We start from the raw sequence: 12,142 nt of genomic DNA, 5'->3' as shown, positions 1-12,142 counted from the left end.
TGAGCATTGCAAGAGGGATGGGCACACCAAGGAGAGGTGTTGGATACTGAATCCAAGCCTCAAACCTGCCAAGTTCAAGTGAACCGTGCCCATGGAGGTTCAAGAGATCAGCTCGGATCTCTTGTTTGTAAGCAAACCTCCTAACCCTTAATAAGAGCTTGTGTCTTTATTTATTGTGCTGTGAGTGGTGTCTAGAGTCCCAGAATCTCATGTCTTGTTATTGCATTGTCTTGTGTGTTGCCATAGCTTGAATCATCATGAATGTGTTGTAGAATTGAGTAGAATGTCTCTACTGCTTGCATCATGTTTGAAAAGCTGTTTTGCATACATAAGCATGTCTCATATTGTCTAAGTTCAATCCGAGTGTGTACTGATGCTAATGCCTATGTTTAATCCATCAATGAAAGTCTAGCATCAATTAGAAATTGTCTAAGTTGCTTGCATCATTGGTTTTGATTGAAACTGTTGTGCATAGCTTTAATATGTCTCATGGATTGAACCTGTTGCATTCATATAGTTAATGCTTTAGGATTGTGCATTCATGAATTGATGCATTTAAAAATGAGCCTAAATTGTCAATGTATTGGTAAAGCTTGCATTGTCATTTTAGAGATTGAAATCTGCTTGTTCTTGCCTTGATTGATTGGCTTGTTTCAAGGTTTATATATTGCTGTGGCATTGGTGATCAAACAGGATAATTATCTTGGTTTGATCCCAATGGGATGATCTGATCTTGCATTGAGTTGTGGTGGTGTTAGGTACACAAGGAAAGTGATACATGTAACTCGCCAACAGCCAAGAATGTAGAGACAAAGGTCTTGTGCCATTGCATATCATCACTAGGACATGTTAGTCCATAATCTACAGGAAGTGTAGTGTGATTGATTATGCAATGAGAGATGGCCATTGCATAATACCATTGGACATATCCAGTCCAAAGACTACAGGAAGTGTAGCATGGGTCATTATGCAATGAGAAGTGTGTCTTGTGAGTCTCTCTATGGTAATTCAAACACCCTAGTTCCTGGTTAAGGAAGAGAGTTAACTCACAAGAAGAAAGCTATCATGAAAGACTGATAGTTATAAGACCATGGGGATGCATATGATCATCACAAGCTTAGCTCCTTCTAGTCACGGTTCTAAGCTTGAGGGGGAGTCTTAATGCATATGATCCATGGTCAGTAACAAGTCTTTGCAAAGGCTCCTACACAGGATCATCAGCCGGAGCTATTCTAGGCAGTCTAAGGGTGAAGGTGAACTGATCAAAGCGGCTTCTATGGTGAAGTGATTGATGAGTAGCTGATGAATCCATTCTGCCTTTCCAAGAAGCTGGTGATGCCATGGAGATGGTGCAATGGCCGAGTGGGAACTCATCTAAACAAAAGGGAAGTGTCCTAAGCTCAATTCAATTCAATACATTCATCATTTCAATTCTAAAGTCTAGAAATGATACTTAAAATGATTGAATGGATTGTGTGATGTCTCTTGATAAGTACTGATGCACCTTTGGGATAATGTATCAGGTACAAGTGCTTGAGTCTCATCAAAGAAGAATCTGGTCGTGTCCTAGCTTCTCTAAGAAGGCTGTGAAGTCAGTTGAGAGGGGGAGACCTCAAACCAGTTCCATGAAGAGGTGAAGCTGAGTTGTTGAGTGCGCAAAGTCTTGTGGAGTTGCTGCACCAGTTTAGGCCGTGATCCAGAACTTCTTGTGTCCAACCACACTGGTTCTAAGGCACAAGAGTTCACTGGCCAATCCCTAGGCTTTGGAGAGCTCTACTCTTTTTCCCTTGCAGGGTTTTGTCCCAATGGGTTTTCCTTGTAAGGTTTTTAATGAGGGAGACTCTTCAGAGTTCCAAGCTTGGCTTAGGATCTCCTAAAGTCAAGCTTGAGGGGGAGTGTTGAACTGAAGAGAAGATAGAGCTTGTACAACAATAGGGCAAGCTCTTGAAGATGTCCAGAAGAGTTCAATGAAGCTTCAGAGGTGTTCTGAAGTAGTTATCTTGTGAAGTTAAGTCTAGGAAAGACTTAGACTGATCATGTGAAGGCTGTGAAGGAGTTAGAGAGAAGATGGAAGTGTGGTGCAAAGATAGGGCGTTCAGTACGGCCTTGTACGGTCTAGGGTGAATCATGAAGGTGTTTGGGATCAGTCAAGAAGGAGATAAGGCAATGTGCATAGTTAGGGATAGTGGTACGGACAGGAGGTCCGTACCATCAACCGTACGGCCACTCCACACGCCCAAGTCATCCGGTTCAGCCCAAATCAAGATGTGCAATGTGAGGGCGGTTCACTCTGATTCTATCCTTTCCTATAGTGACCGTTGAAGTGTGAGAGGGAAAGGGAATATACCAAAGGGATCAGAGTGAGCTGTATGTGCAAGCTGGAAAGGTAAAGGTGCTTTACCTTTACAGCAAGACCAATCTCCTCCCTTCATTCAAATGAAGCAATCTGAGCCCTTTACCTTGAGTCAAGTCGCCAGCTAGCTCCAGCCACATCAAGACCAGTCTTCTCTCATCCTTACCATCCATTATATCTTTTAATTACAGCCTTAGGATCTAGGTTTGTGATCTGAATTGTGTAAAGGCATATATAAGCCTTTTATGTTCATTTTGTAACCCTTAAGCTGAGAGAGTCTCTCTTCTTCATAAACTTGTTCTTGGTTCTTATTCTCTGGTTACTAAGTCTCTTAATCTTGTTACTAAGTCTCTCTCTAATCTCCCATACACGTTCCTAGTCTCTCAGTCTCTCCCATACTCTCTTTGATTCTCTTAAACTCATTTCTATTCTTCATACTTCATCATACAACAATCTCTCATCTGTTCTTACATCACTCAAGTACTGGTACTCTGAAAACCTCATATCAAAATCAAGCCTCTTACAAAGTGATTCATCCTGGTTTGATTGGAACGACGAAGAAGCTGTCCTATTCCCAAACTGGGAAACTGGAATCACCTGATTAGAAAGTGGGATAACTTCTTCATCCCAACTCCTATGAGATTTATTCAACTTCCTGGTGATTCTCCAACACTTTATGTATCCAAATCAAGCTTCTTACAAAGTGATTCATCCTGGTTTGATTGGAACGACGAAGAAGCTGTCCTATTCCCAAACTGGGAAACTGGAATCACCTGATTTGAAAGTGGGATAACTTCTTCATCCCAACTCCTATGAGATTTATTCAACTTCCTGGTGATTCTCCAACACTTTATGTATCCAAATCAAGCTTCTTACAAAGTGATTCATCCTGGTTTGATTGGAACGACGAAGAAGCTGTCCTATTCCCAAACTGGGAAACTGGAATCACCTGATTTGAAAGTGGGATAACTTCTTCATCCCAACTCCTATGAGATTTATTCAACTTCCTGGTGATTCTCCAACACTTTATGTATCCAAATCAAGCTTCTTACAAAGTGATTCATCCTGGTTTGATTGGAACGACGAAGAAGCTGTCCTATTCCCAAACTGGGAAACTGGAATCACCTGATTAGAAAGTGGGATAACTTCTTCATCCCAACTCCTATGAGATTTATTCAACTTCCTGGTGTTTCTCCACCACTTTATGTATCCAAATCAAGCTTCTTACAAAGTGATTCATCCTGGTTTGATTGGAACGACGAAGAAGCTGTCCTATTCCCAAACTGGGAAACTGGAATCACCTGATTAGAAAGTGGGATAACTTCTTCATCCCAACTCCTATGAGATTTATTCAACTTCCTGGTGTTTCTCCACCATTTTATGTATCCAAATCAAGCTTCTTACAAAGTGATTCATCCTGGTTTGATTGGAACGACGAAGAAGCTGTCCTATTCCCAAACTGGGAAACTGGAATCACCTGATTTGAAAGTGGGATAACTTCTTCATCCCAACTCCTATGAGATTTATTCAACTTCCTGGTGTTTCTCCACCATTTTATGTATCCAAATCAAGCTTCTTACAAAGTGATTCATCCTGGTTTGATTGGAACGACGAAGAAGCTGTCCTATTCCCAAACTGGGAAACTGGAATCACCTGATTAGATTTCAACTTCCTGGTGTTTCTCCACCACTTTATGTATCCAAATCAAGCTTCTTACAAAGTGATTCATCCTGGTTTGATTGGAACGACGAAGAAGCTGTCCTATTCCCAAACTGGGAAACTGGAATCACCTGATTTGAAAGTGGGATAACTTCTTCATCCCAACTCCTATGAGATTTATTCAACTTCCTGGTGATTCTCCAACACTTTATGTATCCAAATCAAGCTTCTTACAAAGTGATTCATCCTGGTTTGATTGGAACGACGAAGAAGCTGTCCTATTCCCAAACTGGGAAACTGGAATCACCTGATTTGAAAGTGGGATAACTTCTTCATCCCAACTCCTATGAGATTTATTCAACTTCCTGGTGATTCTCCAACACTTTATGTATCCAAATCAAGCTTCTTACAAAGTGATTCATCCTGGTTTGATTGGAACGACGAAGAAGCTGTCCTATTCCCAAACTGGGAAACTGGAATCACCTGATTAGAAAGTGGGATAACTTCTTCATCCCAACTCCTATGAGATTTATTCAACTTCCTGGTGATTCTCCAACCCTTTATGTATCCAAATCAAGCTTCTTACAAAGTGATTCATCCTGGTTTGATTGGAACGACGAAGAAGCTGTCCTATTCCCAAACTGGGAAACTGGAATCACCTGATTAGAAAGTGGGATAACTTCTTCATCCCAACTCCTATGAGATTTATTCAACTTCCTGGTGTTTCTCCACCATTTTATGTATCAAAATCAAGCTTCTTACAAAGTGATTCATCCTGGTTTGATTGGAACGACGAAGAAGCTGTCCTATTCCCAAACTGGGAAACTGGAATCACCTGATTAGAAAGTGGGATAACTTCTTCATCCCAACTCCTATGAGATTTATTCAACTTCCTGGTGATTCTCCAACACTTTATGTATCCAAATCAAGCTTCTTACAAAGTGATTCATCCTGGTTTGATTGGAACGACAGAGAAGCTGTCCTATTCCCAAACTGGGAAACTGGAATCACCTGATTTAAAGTGGGATAACTTCTTCATCCCAACTCCTATGAGATTTATTCAACTTCCTGGTGATTCTCCAACACTTTATGTATCCAAATCAAGCTTCTTACAAAGTGACTCATCCTGGTTTGACTGGAATCACCTGATTAGAAAGTGGGATAACTTCTTCATCCCAACTCCTATGAGATTTATTCAACATCCTGGTGTTTCCCCACCATTTTATGTATCCAAATCAAGCTTCTTACAAAGTGATTCATCCTGGTTTGATTGGAACGACGAAGAAGCTGTCCTATTCCCAAACTGGGAAACTGGAATCACCTGATTTGAAAGTGGGATAACTTCTTCATCCCAACTCCTATGAGATTTATTCAACTTCCTGGTGTTTCTCCACCATTTATGTATCCAAATCAAGCTTCTTACAAAGTGATTCATCCTGGTTTGATTGGAACGACGAAGAAGCTGTCCTATTCCCAAACTGGGAAACTGGAATCACCTGATTAGAAAGTGGGATAACTTCTTCATCCCAACTCCTATGAGATTTATTCAACTTCCTGGTGTTTCTCCACCATTTTATGTATCCAAATCAAGCTTCTTACAAAGTGATTCATCCTGGTTTGATTGGAACGACGAAGAAGCTGTCCTATTCCCAAACTGGGAAACTGGAATCACCTGATTTGAAAGTGGGATAACTTCTTCATCCCAACTCCTATGAGATTTATTCAACTTCCTGGTGATTCTCCAACACTTTATGTATCCAAATCAAGCTTCTTACAAAGTGATTCATCCTGGTTTGATTGGAACGACGAAGAAGCTGTCCTATTCCCAAACTGGGAAACTGGAATCACCTGATTTGAAAGTGGGATAACTTCTTCATCCCAACTCCTATGAGATTTATTCAACTTCCTGGTGATTCTCCAACACTTTATGTATCCAAATCAAGCTTCTTACAAAGTGATTCATCCTGGTTTGATTGGAACGACGAAGAAGCTGTCCTATTCCCAAACTGGGAAACTGGAATCACCTGATTAGAAAGTGGGATAACTTCTTCATCCCAACTCCTATGAGATTTATTCAACTTCCTGGTGATTCTCCAACCCTTTATGTATCCAAATCAAGCTTCTTACAAAGTGATTCATCCTGGTTTGATTGGAACGACGAAGAAGCTGTCCTATTCCCAAACTGGGAAACTGGAATCACCTGATTAGAAAGTGGGATAACTTCTTCATCCCAACTCCTATGAGATTTATTCAACTTCCTGGTGTTTCTCCACCATTTTATGTATCCAAATCAAGCTTCTTACAAAGTGATTCATCCTGGTTTGATTGGAACGACGAAGAAGCTGTCCTATTCCCAAACTGGGAAACTGGAATCACCTGATTAGAAAGTGGGATAACTTCTTCATCCCAACTCCTATGAGATTTATTCAACTTCCTGGTGATTCTCCAACACTTTATGTATCCAAATCAAGCTTCTTACAAAGTGATTCATCCTGGTTTGATTGGAACGACGAAGAAGCTGTCCTATTCCCAAACTGGGAAACTGGAATCACCTGATTAGAAAGTGGGATAACTTCTTCATCCCAACTCCTATGAGATTTATTCAACTTCCTGGTGATTCTCCAACACTTTATGTATCCAAATCAAGCTTCTTACAAAGTGATTCATCCTGGTTTGATTGGAACGACGAAGAAGCTGTCCTATTCCCAAACTGGGAAACTGGAATCACCTGATTAGAAAGTGGGATAACTTCTTCATCCCAACTCCTATGAGATTTATTCAACTTCCTGGTGATTCTCCAACACTTTATGTATCCAAATCAAGCTTCTTACAAAGTGATTCATCCTGGTTTGATTGGAACGACGAAGAAGCTGTCCTATTCCCAAACTGGGAAACTGGAATCACCTGATTTGAAAGTGGGATAACTTCTTCATCCCAACTCCTATGAGATTTATTCAACTTCCTGGTGATTCTCCAACACTTTATGTATCCAAATCAAGCTTCTTACAAAGTGATTCATCCTGGTTTGATTGGAACGACGAAGAAGCTGTCCTATTCCCAAACTGGGAAACTGGAATCACCTGATTTGAAAGTGGGATAACTTCTTCATCCCAACTCCTATGAGATTTATTCAACTTCCTGGTGATTCTCCAACACTTTATGTATCCAAATCAAGCTTCTTACAAAGTGATTCATCCTGGTTTGATTGGAACGACGAAGAAGCTGTCCTATTCCCAAACTGGGAAACTGGAATCACCTGATTTGAAAGTGGGATAACTTCTTCATCCCAACTCCTATGAGATTTATTCAACTTCCTGGTGTTTCTCCAACCCTTTATGTATCCAAATCAAGCTTCTTACAAAGTGATTCATCCTGGTTTGATTGGAACGACGAAGAAGCTGTCCTATTCCCAAACTGGGAAACTGGAATCACCTGATTAGAAAGTGGGATAACTTCTTCATCCCAACTCCTATGAGATTTATTCAACTTCCTGGTGATTCTCCAACACTTTATGTATCCAAATCAAGCTTCTTACAAAGTGATTCATCCTGGTTTGATTGGAACGACGAAGAAGCTGTCCTATTCCCAAACTGGGAAACTGGAATCACCTGATTAGAAAGTGGGATAACTTCTTCATCCCAACTCCTATGAGATTTATTCAACTTCCTGGTGTTTCTCCACCATTTTATGTATCCAAATCAAGCTTCTTACAAAGTGATTCATCCTGGTTTGATTGGAACGACGAAGAAGCTGTCCTATTCCCAAACTGGGAAACTGGAATCACCTGATTTGAAAGTGGGATAACTTCTTCATCCCAACTCCTATGAGATTTATTCAACTTCCTGGTGTTTCTCCACCACTTTATGTATCCAAATCAAGCTTCTTACAAAGTGATTCATCCTGGTTTGATTGGAACGACGAAGAAGCTGTCCTATTCCCAAACTGGGAAACTGGAATCACCTGATTAGAAAGTGGGATAACTTCTTCATCCCAACTCCTATGAGATTTATTCAACTTCCTGGTGTTTCTCCACCATTTTATGTATCAAATCAAGCTTCTTACAAAGTGATTCATCCTGGTTTGATTGGAACGACGAAGAAGCTGTCCTATTCCCAAACTGGGAAACTGGAATCACCTGATTTGAAAGTGGGATAACTTCTTCATCCCAACTCCTATGAGATTTATTCAACTTCCTGGTGATTCTCCAACACTTTATGTATCCAAATCAAGCTTCTTACAAAGTGATTCATCCTGGTTTGATTGGAACGACGAAGAAGCTGTCCTATTCCCAAACTGGGAAACTGGAATCACCTGATTTGAAAGTGGGATAACTTCTTCATCCCAACTCCTATGAGATTTATTCAACTTCCTGGTGATTCTCCAACACTTTATGTATCCAAATCAAGCTTCTTACAAAGTGATTCATCCTGGTTTGATTGGAACGACGAAGAAGCTGTCCTATTCCCAAACTGGGAAACTGGAATCACCTGATTAGAAAGTGGGATAACTTCTTCATCCCAACTCCTATGAGATTTATTCAACTTCCTGGTGATTCTCCAACCCTTTATGTATCCAAATCAAGCTTCTTACAAAGTGATTCATCCTGGTTTGATTGGAACGACGAAGAAGCTGTCCTATTCCCAAACTGGGAAACTGGAATCACCTGATTAGAAAGTGGGATAACTTCTTCATCCCAACTCCTATGAGATTTATTCAACTTCCTGGTGTTTCTCCACCATTTTATGTATCCAAATCAAGCTTCTTACAAAGTGATTCATCCTGGTTTGATTGGAACGACGAAGAAGCTGTCCTATTCCCAAACTGGGAAACTGGAATCACCTGATTAGAAAGTGGGATAACTTCTTCATCCCAACTCCTATGAGATTTATTCAACTTCCTGGTGATTCTCCAACACTTTATGTATCCAAATCAAGCTTCTTACAAAGTGATTCATCCTGGTTTGATTGGAACGACGAAGAAGCTGTCCTATTCCCAAACTGGGAAACTGGAATCACCTGATTAGAAAGTGGGATAACTTCTTCATCCCAACTCCTATGAGATTTATTCAACTTCCTGGTGTTTCTCCACCATTTTATGTATCCAAATCAAGCTTCTTACAAAGTGATTCATCCTGGTTTGATTGGAACGACGAAGAAGCTGTCCTATTCCCAAACTGGGAAACTGGAATCACCTGATTTGAAAGTGGGATAACTTCTTCATCCCAACTCCTATGAGATTTATTCAACTTCCTGGTGTTTCTCCAACCCTTTATGTATCCAAATCAAGCTTCTTACAAAGTGATTCATCCTGGTTTGATTGGAACGACAAGAAGCTGTCCTATTCCCAAACTGGGAAACTGGAATCACCTGATTAGAAAGTGGGATAACTTCTTCATCCCAACTCCTATGAGATTTATTCAACTTCCTGGTGTTTCTCCACCATTTTATGTATCCAAATCAAGCTTCTTACAAAGTGATTCATCCTGGTTTGATTGGAACGACGAAGAAGCTGTCCTATTCCCAAACTGGGAAACTGGAATCACCTGATTAGAAAGTGGGATAACTTCTTCATCCCAACTCCTATGAGATTTATTCAACTTCCTGGTGATTCTCCAACCCTTTATGTATCCAAATCAAGCTTCTTACAAAGTGATTCATCCTGGTTTGATTGGAACGACGAAGAAGCTGTCCTATTCCCAAACTGGGAAACTGGAATCACCTGATTAGAAAGTGGGATAACTTCTTCATCCCAACTCCTATGAGATTTATTCAACTTCCTGGTGTTTCTCCACCATTTTATGTATCCAAATCAAGCTTCTTACAAAGTGATTCATCCTGGTTTGATTGGAACGACGAAGAGAGCTGTCCTATTCCCAAACTGGGAAACTGGAATCACCTGATTAGAAAGTGGGATAACTTCTTCATCCCAACTCCTATGAGATTTATTCAACTTCCTGGTGATTCTCCAACACTTTATGTATCCAAATCAAGCTTCTTACAAAGTGATTCATCCTGGTTTGATTGGAACGACGAAGAAGCTGTCCTATTCCCAAACTGGGAAACTGGAATCACCTGATTAGAAAGTGGGATAACTTCTTCATCCCAACTCCTATGAGATTTATTCAACTTCCTGGTGTTTCTCCACCATTTTATGTATCCAAATCAAGCTTCTTACAAAGTGATTCATCCTGGTTTGATTGGAACGACGAAGAAGCTGTCCTATTCCCAAACTGGGAAACTGGAATCACCTGATTTGAAAGTGGGATAACTTCTTCATCCCAACTCCTATGAGATTTATTCAACTTCCTGGTGATTCTCCAACACTTTATGTATCCAAATCAAGCTTCTTACAAAGTGATTCATCCTGGTTTGATTGGAACGACGAAGAAGCTGTCCTATTCCCAAACTGGGAAACTGGAATCACCTGATTAGAAAGTGGGATAACTTCTTCATCCCAACTCCTATGAGATTTATTCAACTTCCTGGTGTTTCTCCAACCCTTTATGTATCCAAATCAAGCTTCTTACAAAGTGATTCATCCTGGTTTGATTGGAACGACGAAGAAGCTGTCCTATTCCCAAACTGGGAAACTGGAATCACCTGATTAGAAAGTGGGATAACTTCTTCATCCCAACTCCTATGAGATTTATTCAACTTCCTGGTGATTCTCCAACACTTTATGTATCCAAATCAAGCTTCTTACAAAGTGATTCATCCTGGTTTGATTGGAACGACGAAGAAGCTGTCCTATTCCCAAACTGGGAAACTGGAATCACCTGATTAGAAAGTGGGATAACTTCTTCATCCCAACTCCTATGAGATTTATTCAACTTCCTGGTGTTTCTCCACCATTTTATGTATCCAAATCAAGCTTCTTACAAAGTGATTCATCCTGGTTTGATTGGAACGACGAAGAAGCTGTCCTATTCCCAAACTGGGAAACTGGAATCACCTGATTTGAAAGTGGGATAACTTCTTCATCCCAACTCCTATGAGATTTATTCAACTTCCTGGTGTTTCTCCACCATTTTATGTATCCAAATCAAGCTTCTTACAAAGTGATTCATCCTGGTTTGATTGGAACGACGAAGAAGCTGTCCTATTCCCAAACTGGAAACTGGAATCACCTGATTAGAAAGTGGGATAACTTCTTCATCCCAACTCCTATGAGATTTATTCAACTTCCTGGTGTTTCTCCACCATTTTATGTATCCAAATCAAGCTTCTTACAAAGTGATTCATCCTGGTTTGATTGGAACGACGAAGAAGCTGTCCTATTCCCAAACTGGGAAACTGGAATCACCTGATTTGAAAGTGGGATAACTTCTTCATCCCAACTCCTATGAGATTTATTCAACTTCCTGGTGATTCTCCAACACTTTATGTATCCAAATCAAGCTTCTTACAAAGTGATTCATCCTGGTTTGATTGGAACGACGAAGAAGCTGTCCTATTCCCAAACTGGGAAACTGGAATCACCTGATTTGAAAGTGGGATAACTTCTTCATCCCAACTCCTATGAGATTTATTCAACTTCCTGGTGATTCTCCAACACTTTATGTATCCAAATCAAGCTTCTTACAAAGTGATTCATCCTGGTTTGATTGGAACGACGAAGAAGCTGTCCTATTCCCAAACTGGGAAACTGGAATCACCTGATTAGAAAGTGGGATAACTTCTTCATCCCAACTCCTATGAGATTTATTCAACTTCCTGGTGATTCTCCAACCCTTTATGTATCCAAATCAAGCTTCTTACAAAGTGATTCATCCTGGTTTGATTGGAACGACGAAGAAGCTGTCCTATTCCCAAACTGGGAAACTGGAATCACCTGATTAGAAAGTGGGATAACTTCTTCATCCCAACTCCTATGAGATTTATTCAACTTCCTGGTGTTTCTCCACCATTTTATGTATCCAAATCAAGCTTCTTACAAAGTGATTCATCCTGGTTTGATTGGAACGACGAAGAAGCTGTCCTATTCCCAAACTGGGAAACTGGAATCACCTGATTAGAAAGTGGGATAACTTCTTCATCCCAACTCCTATGAGATTTATTCAACTTCCTGGTGATTCTCCAACACTTTATGTATCCAAATCAAGCTTCTTACAAAGTGATTCATCCTGGTTTG

The 12,142-nt window shown here is 40.3% G+C and overlaps 1 protein-coding gene across 1 annotated transcript in view; it reads right to left on the bottom strand.

The window, feature by feature from the left end:
• Nucleotides 1-1,204: 1,204 nt before the first annotated feature.
• LOC125599822 overlaps nucleotides 1,205-12,142 on the bottom strand; it is a 38,151-nt gene continuing 27,213 nt past the window's right edge. Inside the window, exon 5 of the mRNA XM_048772893.1 lies at nucleotides 1,205-1,394. Coding sequence (XP_048628850.1) covers nucleotides 1,205-1,394 — 190 coding nt within the window. The remainder of the gene's footprint in view (nucleotides 1,395-12,142) is intronic.

This window comes from Brassica napus, unplaced genomic scaffold, assembly GCF_020379485.1.
Source record: "Brassica napus cultivar Da-Ae unplaced genomic scaffold, Da-Ae ScsIHWf_2004;HRSCAF=2652, whole genome shotgun sequence".
Taxonomy (NCBI): Eukaryota; Viridiplantae; Streptophyta; class Magnoliopsida; order Brassicales; family Brassicaceae; genus Brassica; species Brassica napus.
This window is presented reverse-complemented; position numbering and strand designations above follow the sequence as displayed.